Source organism: Acyrthosiphon pisum, chromosome A1 (assembly GCF_005508785.2).
Source record: "Acyrthosiphon pisum isolate AL4f chromosome A1, pea_aphid_22Mar2018_4r6ur, whole genome shotgun sequence".
Classification (NCBI taxonomy): domain Eukaryota; kingdom Metazoa; phylum Arthropoda; class Insecta; order Hemiptera; family Aphididae; genus Acyrthosiphon; species Acyrthosiphon pisum.
In genome coordinates, this window is record NC_042494.1 from 19,804,530 (window position 1) to 19,819,476 (window position 14,947).

The following is a 14,947-nucleotide window of genomic DNA, read 5'->3' on the forward strand; positions in this document are numbered from 1 at the left end:
TCCTGTTCACCCGCCCGCTCGCCCGCCCCGACCGCGGCAGAACGAACACCTTCGTCGCTCACGGGCGGGCCGGTTTTCCGGACGCGGGCAGCATTTCCATGGCATTATGATTTCGGCGGTCCTCCGGCCGTGGCTGATCTCCAAACTCGTCCTCGCTGATCCCCGTCCTCTTCTGCGGCTGCTCCAAGTGCCACCGCTGCACGCCATATTATTTTTATCCATCTCCGCCGTCGAGCTCCATCCTCCTCCTCCTCCGCCACCGCCGGCCGGTTGGCCGCATAATATTACGTTGTAGTACACCAACCCTATAGCCGTCATCGCAGCCCAACGAGAACGTGGCCGGGTCACCGCAAGGGGGCCGACCGCATCCACTCGGGATCGGCCCCGTGGCGTCCGACAGCCCGCCGGTAGTCCTCTCTTTGTCCTTGGTGCAGTATGTCTCGTTATTTTATTATAGGCGCCACTCCAGTTCCTGGACATTCCCCGATGATATTCTTTTAACCAGCGTTTCTCTCCAAGTTCGTCCGGTATATTGCTTTGTGAATAATTAATTTTAAAAACTTAAAGATAAATAAACAAATCTTGTTACTATGGTCCAAGATATCATTATTATTATTTATAACAATATGGCATCGTTTAATATTATATTATTTCGTTTTTAGCGTTTAAAACGGAAGTTGTTTATTCCATTATAGCCAGACCTATATATAGGTACCTATAGTTGTGTATGTATATACGATATTAATGTAATACCTACAGTTACAAGGGTAATAGAAAAAATCTTGGAATTATAATCAAATTGTATTCCTCACGTATTTGATAATTTTCATAATTCAAATTATTTTTTAAAATGTCGCACCTACATTTTGTATATAGTTGAAAAATTCAACGTTAACGACAAACTTTGAATATTGCTCTAAAGAGTGCTGAATGAAAACTAACATCTAAGCAAACTTTTTTTATGCTGAAACCCATTGTAAAATATTTATATAAAAATGTTTAGATTTATTTAACTCTCAGATTTAACGTTTTAATGAATTAATTGTGATATTAAGTTTATAGTGTTAAACACACATAATTTCTTCAGAACATTTATTTCTTGCTTTTTTAGAGCTGAAGTGACTTATTAAATTACTGAAATCAATAGCATTTAATGATCCATTTTCAATATTAAATAGAGCTAAAACCTTTAACCCTTCCTCAGACATTGGAGATCGTATGTAATATTTTTCCAGTTTCATGACTGAAAATGCACGTTCTCTTGTACAATTTGCCACGACTCTACTAAGAAACATTCTTATTTATCAGTACTATATATTATTAAGGTTTGAAAAAACATCATCAAGCTCTTTACTTTTAATGCAAGATATAAGATGATAGATAATATTGTAAGTTTCACTGGATTTTCCAATACAACCTATGTAAATAAGTTTTCCTCTATTTTCAATAATTCTTTAAAATGGATACATTATCATCTCATAATACATCTGAGCTTTGAATATCCGCCGGAAATTCTTTTGCAATAGATTGACAACTGTTTTTGATAGTTTGAACGGAATCTGTTTTACTTAACATGGGAATACATCCACAAATATTCAGAATATCTAAGTAAGTTTTAGATTTAATTTTTAACTGAGTTTTTAAGGTATCAATAATGATGTGAAATATATTTATTTTAAAATTTGTTTTTGGTATGTTCAGTTTCATTCTATTTGTATTTTCATCAGCTCTTTGCTGTAATATAATATCAAATATGCATAAGTTATTGTTTTTATTTGATTAAACATTCAGAATTTAAATAATATACTTTCCTTTTTTTAATACGTTTTTATACTGTGCGTACTGACACTCAATAAAATTGCTTTTTTTTCTTCTATACTTTCAAAGTCATCTTTCAAATTGTCCACATATTGTTTTAGTGAATCATATAGTTTAACTTCTGTTGATAGGTCAATAAATGTAGATTGAATATTTTTATTGACTTCGTTGATATTTTGTTCATTTGTTTTTGATGAAACAGACAGACTATTAGCACTTTTGGTTATTTTTAGATAGTTTTCATCATACAAATAGGCTAAGCTCCTTAATAAAAAAATCATATTAAGACATTCGCAACGGACGCCCGGTGAAGCTGCTGTTATTAAAAATAAAATAGCCCCCTACGACGTCCACTGACCACTGTTATCTAGTCCTAGGCATGTGCTTACCTTGCCTATATGTACATTAATCCGCCAGTGGCTCGAAAGCATAATATAATGCAATACACATGAAATATAGGTATATTATATGAACGTCGTACCAATAATACCTATCATACTAATATATTATGTAAGTAGCTTACATATCAGCGAACCTTTATATCACATGACAAAATGTTGTGATTAAAGTTTAAAAAAATACACGTCCCAGTTATGTTCGTTCTCAAATATAAACAATTTTTTCTCAAGAAGTTGAAGTTTTTAGAAAAAATTCACCAAAATATTTTAGTTACCTACCTATATCAGTTATGTTTTTTGTTAGTCTTGAAAACGATTTAACTGAAACACGAGCAGCATATTATATTAGCTTCGTCAAACGTGAAACAATCTATTTTTTTCAAAGTACAAAATATATATAATATTATGCCCGTATCATATAGGTACCTATACGTAAAGACTTGACTACATATAAAACAGGTATTTTTTGGTGTCTGATTCCCAAACCGTCAAACGAGTAAATATCAAAATTTACGGTAAAAACTTATTTAATTCTCTTTTTGGTGACCTGCACAAAAAAATAGTTTAACAATAACCCTCAGCCCTCAGGATTTCATCATACAACTTTAAGGTAGGCGGTAGCTATACTCCAAGCAACTAACCACAATAACGAGAACTCTGTATAACACTATGTTCGAGGGTGAGATCTCCTAGATAAAATCGTACCTTTTCTCAACTGACCACACGATAACGAATACTTGAAGAGAAAGTAAGTACTAGGTACTATTAGTGTCTTGCTACCTTTTCCAAAAGTGTATTATTTGCTACTAACGTCTAAAATAAAACTTGAACACAATTAAAGTAGGAAACGCTTTTATTTGGTACAAAACAAACAAGATAAAACATTTTGCAGCAGTCGTCGCTCACGCGATCACTATACGTTCTTGCGGAGTTTCATGATGTTTGCGATGTTTCAACTGACGGTGCGGCGGTGTTAATGTGCTATATAGTCAAATTTTGATATCACCTCCAAACATTTTAGCTTCGTTGGCCTGACCCAATTATTTACTTGTTCGTTAAAATATATTTCTACATGGAATATGGATACTACTTAATATATTAATATATATATATTTTTTTAATGTGTAGGTAAACCATTTGTTTAATAATATAAATACTAGTATACAAGTATATTGAAAAACAACTTGGTCTATATAGCTACCTTCTTTGAGCAAAATTTGAGTTGAAGGTAGCGAGTTATTTTCTTAGAGATTACACAGTATATACAAATTATAAATATTCCTAATATATTGTTACAATGATATTTGAAAAATATTATAAATTCATAGTCACAATTTTTTTTTTATAAGCATTTAAGGTTCAAATAATCTGGGGTAGGAAATGCCAAAAAATCATCCTAAACAAAATTCAAACATTTAAAAAAAATCTTACGCCCAATCACCAATGCTCCTCCTTATATTTCCAATTTTGTTCTACACTCAGCCCTAAAACTCAAAACCATTCATGAAGAGGCTAAAACGCGTTATAAACGATTTTTTAACAGACTTTTCTCCCGTCCCAACCCCCTGATATCTGATTTAGCCACTCGAAAAATCCCCGAAAATCCCCCCACGACGTCTGAAAAGAAACCGGTGTAAAGACCTTCTTAACGATAACAATACTAGGAACAACAAAAAGAGAGAAAAAAATACATAGATATTTATGTATGAACAAAAGGTAGTGCTGTCACTGGATGGCTTCTTCATGAATTTATTTTATTTGTTATTCATGTATTTATTCATGTAGCATAATATTATATTCTTATTTTGCCCTAGGGACGGAGTGTATATATTTAAAATAAAAAAATATATTTACTATAGGTAACTTATTGAGATACATTTTTTTCAAGCAAACCTTTTGATTAAAATATCGCGTTACATCTGTATTATAATTTGAAACCATAAACAACAACGTATTATATATAATACACGGTATAGAGGTTACGCCCTGGCAGGTACCTCGTACCCGTGTGGCATAATTACGCGTGTCGAAAAACGTATTTCACATCATTCTAATTCCTAATAAGCTGTGAAGTACAAAGTCATTCATTATATCGTTTGACACCTGTGTACTTAAATATATGTATATACATGTTACATAATAATGTAACAATCGACTCCTGTGCAGTGTTGTAGTTCAGACACGTAGTGGCTAAGGGTTGGCCCTTATTAACCATCTCAACAATTTTACTGGTCTACTATTTGGTTGAGATACTCAAGCTCAATTGAAATCAAGTCATAAACAAAAAAACATGAACCTTTGTTTAGAGCTTAGCGCGTACAAATTCAAAATTATATTTGTCGTACCTATACCTACCTGATTGTTTCACTAATATAATATATTACAATGATATCAATTAATTGTGTAGGCACATCGTCGTAAAGCTCATCACCACATCAGTACATCACTGGTAACCAGCAGACTCTCGTGTACCCATCATTTATTTCTCTTGCGGTCGTCTACATATATATTTAATTATAATATTATTATTATATTAGTAATATTATTAATTAGTAATTAGTAATTATGGACCACATCGCCGTTGTTTCAGTGGCGTATTTAGCTTTTTATTTTGAGGGGGGGATATGAATTTATCAAGTGGTCACAAACTCGAGGGGGTTTTGGCCTTCTCACCACCTATGACGCCTTAAATTGTAAAAAATATTAATATCATCAAACAAAATACTTTATCAAAATTTTATTATTAGAACATTATGTAACATGCTGCATGCATGATACATGTAGTATTGGTATGTTACCTACTTAAAAATAAAAATTTGTTAGAACAAATTCTAATTTATATTATAGTGGCATTTAAACGTTATTTTTTTTATTACATTACTTATAAGTTATATTATACAGCATTACAGCAATGAATATTTACAATTTCAATAAAATCGCCCTATCACAGTAATTTACAACAACAATAATATAGTGTGTTTTTTCAATAATACTATAGAAATACTAATTTGAATATACTTTTCCTTGAGATGCAAATAAGTAAAAAAAAAAGGTCATGCAAGGGTTTCATATTCATCCCCCCCCCACCCATACCGTAAACACGCCATTGCGTTGTATCCCAATAGTACCTTTTATCATAGATTATTTGTGGTATTATTATTTATTATATTAATATTATCAGTTATTAATTATTTGTAATACATGTTTTATAAAAAAAAATACCTCATGTATTATATGAATAATATCATGTCAATAAATTATAGGTGCATAATACATTGTCATTTGTTCAATGTAATAAATCGATATGCAATTTTTTTTATGCGATGTGTTCAATGTGGGAGGGAGTAGGAAATCAAACATTAACCACCCGAGATCATTTCAATTATGGTTGGCCCGCATGTAGGTTTAACATGTGTTTAGGATAGTCTTTCTAAACTGTACATTTCACGATACTGTAGAAAAACCCAAGTGCCAAGTGGTGTATTATATAAGTAAGTAACGTAAAGTTCCAGCTATAAACCTAACCTAACAATAAATAGTTCTATAGTTCTACACCTCTAACAGTATGAAAACTTTCTATAACATGTATTTAATACGATTTTGTCTGCCTGGACTATAAATTACATACTTACGCGCTAAAAAGTTAAAACTGCTCGTTCCATAGGTACTTGAATTCTCGACCGCGCAATATACTCTGGTAATATATAATATATATATATATATATATATATATATATATAAACATACATAATATGCACTACACACATAGCTGTTTATAGAGGACAAAAGTTTACTTTTTGTTCACACACTGCACACACAACCAATAAGTTTGTTATTATTTTTTGTTTAACGATGACCACATAAAATATAACAGAGTGACTATAGGGACATGTGACGAGTATATAAAATATAACGATAATATAATATGTTGTTTAGTGTTTCAGTTTAGAAGACGCGCGCTTGTCCATATAAAATATATATTTTACCTATTATATACATGTTATATCATGTACTTACCCTTCTATATAATATAGGATACCTCCGCACTCCACATCACCACAATGCCATGCGGTGATCTCAATATACACACATAATATATATTATAGATAGGACGTAGGTATATACAGAGAGACAGAGAGTCATCTGCAAGTCAACACATAATATTTACGAGCGGTTCTATATTATTATACGTCTATATACATGTAAAATAATATATGAACCTTATGTGTACAACACGAATTTCCTGTGTGTATAAAACATTAATTGTAGGTGTAGCTATAAGTAGGTATATCAACACTCGGAGCCTATACTTGAGCTCAACGGCCGCCTGGTGCAACCCAACATTTATGTTTTATTTTTAATATACAGAATGTATCAAAAGTCTTCATCCGATTTCAAAAATTTATATTTATATTAAAAATGAAGATATAAGGGTGAAATAAAGTAAAATATATTCTTAAAATAGTCAAGTTTTATTTACTTTGGTTACAAATGTTCAATATGACCCCCACCGGCCCGAACCCAAACAGTCGAATGTGCGAGATCTAGCTCTATAGGCCTGCACGAAGTGTAAATTTCTGTGGACTCCGAACGAAACTTTGTCGAACACGCTCGATGTTTTCGTCAGAGGTACGAGGTCGACCTGAGCGTTTCTGTCAACACAGACAACCACTTTCTTGGAACGTTTGGTGCCAACGTCGTATGCTTTGAGCAGTTGGAGCTTCAGTTCCTTTGACTGGTTTTTAATTAATTTTTTAAAAAAGTAACGTTATTTGTATTTTATAACGCCCTATTTTTTTAATGTAAAATTAAAATATAACGTAATAAAAATAATGCCGAGTAACGCGAATGTAATTCAAATAAAAATATTTAACGAGTAACGTAATTTCATTATTTTTTAAAAGTATTTTACCAACACTGCGTATTTGTTACCATAAATTACCGTCTACAGTGTTTTATTACTAATTTATAAATGCAGAAGTAGTATCTATGTAAATAGGTACTCGAGACTCGACTACCCTACTAATTTAGACCAATATTAATATATTATTTTTATTATAATATAATATAATGTAGTTGTTAGTCAAAGTACTTACTATACGACATAAAATGAATTGAATAGTTTTCACCGTGTGTTTTTTGTATATATTAAACTATAGACCTAGCTTAGATTGGTCGAAATCGTTTTAATTGTAAATTCAACAGGCACTAAAATATGGCATTTCTTATTGGTATTTAACAGGTGTTTATGATTCTTCCCATTTTAAACGTATGAACGTTCTAGCCTTCAAGGTGGGAAAAAAAAGGCATTTAGTATTTTAGTTTTTCAGTTTTCTATAAGCTAGAAGCAAGCGGACATTGTTTTTTGATGTACGTTTAAATAAAAAAACAAAAATAAACTATTATTTTCTTTTATTACCTATATGAATTGGTTGGGTTAGGTACTGATTTTTACATTTCGTATTACTCGACTTACATCGCCACATCGGGAAAACATTTTAAATTTTATTTTACATGACAGATGGTTCCATTGCTATATTAATATTTTCGTATTTTACCTACTATGACGGCAACAAAATTGATTATTAGTGCGTCTCTACTCGACAATACCTTACAAAAAATATATCTATGTTTTTTCTACAGGCAAAGTTGTTGGTAGCCGGTAGGTACTCCAAAAAAGTGCTTGCGTGTTAATAATATATATATTTGATACAGTGGAATAGCACCGTATGTTTTGCGATATGCAGCCACTACTTTCACGTTGGTATATATTTTCATACATTATATGTTATTTGAGAATATATAATTACTTCGATAATGAATGATTAATAATTTGTTACGGAAATTTCTCGAAGAATCAAGGAAGTAAATATTACCAAAACTTAATATTTACTTATCTTGTCGTGCAGTTTGACAACTATAAATAATTCTAATTGAAATAAATGTGAATAACATTTGACAGGAATCGAGTTGATCGATCGATAAAATGACGTCAAAGCTCGTACTACTTGTGCAAGTATACTCGACTATATATTAATATAAAACAAAATTAGTAATTCCGGTACACATTATAGAGAACAAATTTGGGAGGGGGGGCGTAGAGGTTAATCATAATTAATTTAAATAAAAAATTGAAAGTATGATATAAAAATAAACTATTTCTATACAAATTTTCAGTAAGGGGTGTTACAACCCCACCGTAGATAAATGTGCCTAACCTAGTGGAAATAATAATAACATACATTTTTATATTTTATATAAGCAAGTTTGGAAAGCTCAATCTGCGAGCGTGCTGAATTCCAGGTATCCAAACGTATTTTAATACAACAGAATAAATTATAATTCCATATACAATTTATGTAGGTACTGCAGTTGCAGTACCTAAACTATGGACAATAAATAAATACCTTAATATCAACAATCGCAACTACCTATGAACTGGTAACTAATGGGTAGTCAGAAGAACACAACGGGATTATAAGGTGTTCTAAAGATATGTTTAGAAACCTATAAACTATATTAACTGTATTCAACAGTAGGTATACAAACATTCAGTTATATTGTTTTTTGTTATTATTGTTATTCGATTTTATTATTACCAATATATATTTTATACATGATTAAGTACTACGATTGTAGTTGTGAAAGCATTTAAATCACAAAAAAAACACTAAAGTAGGTTTTTTTAGGTTGAATTTCGATTTACAAAAAAATATAAGTGCATATGGCTGTTGAAATCTGATGGTGTATTATGAAGAATTGTAGAGCACATTGAGTCCTGCGTAAGCAGACCTCATCGTAACTGTAAATGTGAACAACGAAGCTGTGTACGTGGTGATACCCATCGCAGTTAATTGTAACGGTTTTTGTGTTCTCAGAATTACCAAAAGGCCAGCCCGAGACAACATTGGATCCTTGCATTTCACTAATTTGAAATAGACGCAATCTCCGATTTGTTGGTTCTATAATGTTATGAAAAATAAATAAGTTAGGTGTAATGTGATTAAAACCACTTGATGTCTAATAAAATAAAAATCAGATTAAAAATTCGTTAAAAAATATTTTTTATAGTTTTAACATAGATATGTTTTTTGGGTTAGATACAACCTTTTTTTTCTAACCGATTTTTTTAACCGATTTTACGTAACGCTTTATACATCGCCATTGAAACGCAAATAAATAATAAAAACAAACATAAATAATATATGAATGATATTCAAATATTTGTCCACTATACTATGCCTACCCAGAAACATATCTATGATTCCTCAACTTTCCTCGCAGTGGAAAAATACCCATGCTTCTTTTTTCGTTATTGAGTTTCAACAAAAAAATAAAATTTCCGTTTTCCCATAATTTTATTTCTTTGTTTTTATCAATATAAAATAAGACATGTCAACATGTAAATTTACCTTTATTGAAGGGTTAGGTGGATAAATCTAATTTTTCTACAAGTGTATCTCATTGGATTATTAATAATATTTCTATATAGGTATAAATATATTGTATAAATTTTATTTATTTATAATCACCATTGTCGAAAATTGTTCGCCAATCAAGCAATAGAAGAAGAATTGAGACACCACTATTATGAGTAGAGACATCATTTTTATATGAAACGCTGAAAACCCATTAGCCATTAATACGCTGCTAGCACATAAACATGTCATCACCATGATATATAGAATGTCGACAATGAATAACAAATTAAAATACGATTTGAAACGGTTGAAGTACCTAAATGAAAAATAATAAGATATTTACAATATTAAGAATAGGTAAGCCATTCAATTTATAAAAATGTATGTTTAATTAATATTTAATAATTATTTACAAAATACAAATACAATGTGTCAATGTTTATTATAGAAATCCACAATCTTTATAATTATTATAGGTATTATATAAGACTCACGCTTCTTATTATATGGTTTTCAACATTTTTTTATTATTAATATAAAGACGGGTTTGTTTATTTCCTTTTTCTTTTTTAAAGACTATGCGGGCTTAAGCCCTTGTTTAAAAGAGTACAAAGTACTTTTGTACAGATATAGGTAGATAACATATTTACAATGAGAAAGTTTTACAATAAGTTAACGTAATTACAAACTTGAAAAGTTTTAAAGTTTTATTGAAAAGGATATAATATAATTTCTTGATTCGTGTCACATGTAATTAAGACATAAATATCGATCGCACCTTCATATTAGTTTTATTATTTATTTCTCGTAAAAGTGACGGTGTTTTCGGGACTTTGGGCGTCATATGACATCTGAAAAAAATGTCTGCCCAGCCCGCAGTTGTACCCTGCTAACCCGTGCGCACGATATTATTTATAACAGGAAGTTACTTGTCTACATACATATATAATAACTGCGTCAAAGAATATATCGGTTGAGCACAAATAATGACGACGACGGCGACTACCACGTTCATTGGTATGCTTAGTAGGTACAGCTGTACAGGTAAATGCAGCTCAGGTGCAACGTCTTCAGCCGACGAATATTAAAAACCACAATTAATAAAAAACACATTCTAAAAGCTACACGCGCGCGTGCATGCAAGTCGCTGATGGATTATTTAAATTTTTTCTCAGCTGCTGTAGCTGATTTACGCGGGTATAAAATATCACGCTGCTCGACGCTCGTCCTGCAATAATAATTTAAGGAGAAAAAATCTTCTTCCACGTTATTGTTCACGCGACGGCCATTGAAAATATATTCTCATCCGACAATGATTGCTGTTGTACCGTGAATATCGTTTTTTGATTAATGCGAAACAATACACAAAATATATCCAAATATAAATGTATAATATTATGTCTATACAGATTCATCCGGATTTCTATCCGTCTGATATTATTTCAGAGATTTATATTTTGGTCGATCGTAACGAAGTGAATTAGTCGAATTTGGGCTTTTCTATACGATCAAGAAAAACGCGGAGTTTATCATTCTGCTTTGGACGATTCCTTTTGTTTTTTTTTTTGTGTATATTATGCACATATCAAATTTTTCATGACGCTCAAAGTTTTCAATTACGTAAATCAACTTTTTTTTATTTGATTCTAGACCATTGTTTTTAATTATACATACAAGCTGGTATAGGGTGTATTTTATAAAACTTTCATGGCTGAATCATAATTTTCGGTTCATTAATTTTTATTAACCACGCGATAGTTTACAGTTATTAAATTAATTAACGGTTATGACTTAGACTAAAACATAACTGGACTAAATTTTATTTACCGGCGATTTAATACTATTTACTATTTTCAAAACTTAAATCAGAAACTAACAATGTTTTTTTTTTAAAGTTATAATTAATGTATATTATATTTGACATTCAAATAGGCATGACAATATTTTATTCACAAGTAAATACTGGATTTTAAAGTAATTAAGGAATAATAAAATAGCGAATATTTGCTTCTTTTGTTATTTTCGATTTGACATTAATTGTATTAATTCAAGTTTTAAATTGAATAAAATATAGTAAATAATAACTATGAAAATCGAGTGAAATTTTATGAAAATAATATTTATGTTACACGGCGCAATGAATAGGCAATATAGTTACATAACTATATTTAGAAGATAATTTCACAATCTTCAACATTGGCTCAAGTACTCGATTTATTGTTATTCACTTGTACGTCATATTATATAGGCACAATGTTTTTCGTGTTTACTCGTTCATATTTAACTATATCTTATTAGTTATTGGAGTTTTTTCAAATTTGTATTTACTTAGTATTATTGTGTATTAATACATTATACTGTTAGGTATTAATGGGAAAACCTATTTAGAGCTATGAAAGGTAAGTTGCAAGTGTCAACTAAGGAAATTACCCTTTAATTCATAATTTGTATTAAATGTATACAAATTAGTAAGTATGTAATAAATATAATGGTTAGTAAACAAATATAATAATAAAAAATAAATAATTAGAGTGACCATATATATTTTGTAATTTAATTAAAATCTTCCTAATGTATTATAATTTAATCAATCTGAGTGTAAAATAATAATTATATAAATTATATTTTTTAATAACAACCTTTTACCTAAATATTATATACAAACAAATAACATAAAATATAAATAAATAATAATCGGTCACGCCATAGCATAATATATATAATTATTCTTTTATTTTTATTTTTATTTTTTTGATTAATTAACCCACGGCAACTTAGGCCATTGGGTGATTTTTAACTGTGGGGGAGGGTACTGTAGGTTTTAAACACGTGTGTTTTTAGTTAGGCAGAATTTTCAAGTGGGCAACCGTAGGTGTTTGCCATGCCCGGTCGGGGGATGGTGGCCTTTCTATCCAGACACAGTGACTGCCCGAAGAGAAGTGCCCCCGTGGCCGAGGTTCGAACCGGCGACGGTGCGCGTTGCAACTGACGCCTTACTCCACCCCCCCCTATTTTTTTTTATTATAATATATTAATTTTGCATCTATGTATTAAGAGCTAGGACGTAGCTTTTATGATAAAACAATATTTCTATTGTTCAGGGTTACCACATTTTTAAAAATAAAATTTTTTTTTCAGGCAGGTAAATTAAGTATATTATTTATACTATCAATATTTACCCAGTGACCCAGTCATCCGTCACTATATTATACTCACGTGATGAGCGCCTGATGGTGCTTAATGCACTTGACTAGACCGTCAAACGCGGCACGACGGCGCCGGTCAGGGTGCGCGTCCGGGCGGCCATCGCCGTCGCCGTACCACATGTCCACGTGCAGATCTTGAACAGCGTCGACGAGAGTATCCACCTGCACCTGCATCTCGGTGACGAATAGCACCATGGCGAACACCATGCCCGAGATGCTCGTCAGCACGCTCAAGGAGACGACAAACTGGGCAGCGTACACGACCGCGTATCGGGCGGTCGTCAGACGCGTCCACGGCGTCCACATGCGGAATATGAGTGCAGCCGGCGATTCGATGTCGCCGTTGCGGGCCGCCCAGATGACGGGCGTCATGCACATCATCACGTTGGCGATCGGCAAAATGGCACCGTAAGTGCGCACGAACCGCGAGAACAGCACGTCCGCGGCCGGGCGGCGCCCGTCATCCCAGAAGTCACGCCGCACCGCGTCCAGCATCCGGTGCAGCCCGGGCCGGTTGTGCACGCCGATGGCGAACAGCGCCAACGTGGACGATGAGCCGGTGATGTACGTCAGCATTTCAACAGCCTCCTGGTAGCTGGTGGCCCGCAAGGCCAACGACGTGGTCACTGACGTCGTGATGAACGCCCAGAACGCGCATATCATCCACGGGTAAGCCGCGGCCGCGATACGTACAACTGCGAATATTGTTGATAAATCACGACCGGTAATATTGTTATGTTAATGTATTTCGTTGCCGTCGTGGGTGTTGTTGTTGTTGTTGTTGTCTACATTGGGGGGCGTGGCAAACCTTTATCCGCCCTGCACGGTCCGAAATGTTATAGTTAAAGTTTTGAAAGCTTTTGGATTTATGAATTTTAAAAATAAATATCCGATAAAAATTTAACTTTACCAGCACATGATATAAAATTTAAAAACTTTAACTGAAATTTCAAACCGAAACTAAATACGAACCGCAGGAACAATTCGGTTCACAAACCACTGTACGTTATCACAGTAATGAAATTATGTTTATGCGATATGAGTCTTGAGAACGAATAAGGTCAGTGAGGTAAGAACTCGAAAAATATTTCGGTAACAGGCACTATAATTTGTTATATAGGTACATTAAAGAAAAGAATCTAAAAATGAAATATTTTCATTTAACTTTTTACTTACTTTAAGGCACTTATCGAACTTTTACAATAGTTATTAATCAAAATAAAAATTGTAACTATATATTTTTAATATTTTTCAATTGCCATTGTAACAATAAATTAGGGGCCTTGTATTTAATTTACAAGCTTTTTGACACATCAAATAAAATTTAAATGACATTTATAGAAAACAAAAACTAAAAAAATTGGAAACTGAAAATGTCCGTAAACAAGTCAAAATATTTTGAAAATGTTATGGTGTAAAGAAAATGCTAATACAAACATTCAGTGAAAATTTATTTACGGTAATTTGTTTTTGAGTTACACGAAAAACCAAAATCGATTTTATCCTAAACAGAAATTCTTGATTTTTTTAAATATTTTTTTTTTTTTTTTGGTGCTTATGAAAACTTTTGTGCATTTACACGTGTTGCACGTGTTTTCACATGTTGCACTTTTGACTATATTTAAATTAGCATTTTTCATTAATGGTAACATTTTTGAAATATGTTGCCTCTTTTTGAGCTATAAACTAGTTATAAAATTGTGAAATTTTTTATATTTTTCTCGATAAAAACTTTTTTACTAGGTAAAAAGCTTGTACATTTAATGCTAGGTTCCGTATAAGTTTCAATAATATAAGTTTAAAAATATTAATGATATACAGGCATGATTATTAGATTCTGAGTGGAGCGAGAAAGCTAGTGGTTTTACAATGGTGTTTATTTTTTTTTTATTATTATTTTTTTCTTATCCTGTATACAACATTTCTACCAGAAGGAGTACTTTGATTTTAATATATAGTATCCTATCTTTTAGCAAATTGGATCGAGATGGCACTTTAAAGAGATCATTTTTTGATTTTCTCAATAGTTATTTAATGCCACGGGAAAACTACCAATTAATTACAAAAAACCGCTATAAACGGGATTTTAATTTCTAACGCTTTG

The 14,947-nt window shown here is 32.0% G+C and overlaps 1 protein-coding gene across 1 annotated transcript; it reads right to left on the reverse strand.

Annotated features, from left to right (window-relative positions):
• Window positions 1-8,837: 8,837 nt before the first annotated feature.
• Window positions 8,838-9,947, reverse strand: LOC103309685. Its single transcript, XM_016805148.2, has 2 exons — window positions 9,749-9,947; window positions 8,838-9,178 (listed from the first exon to the last, which is right to left on the reverse strand). The coding sequence occupies exons 1-2, from the start codon at window positions 9,890-9,892 to the stop codon at window positions 8,966-8,968; spliced, it is 357 nt and encodes a 118-aa protein (XP_016660637.1). The 5' UTR covers window positions 9,893-9,947; the 3' UTR covers window positions 8,838-8,965.
• Window positions 9,948-14,947: the final 5,000 nt, after the last annotated feature.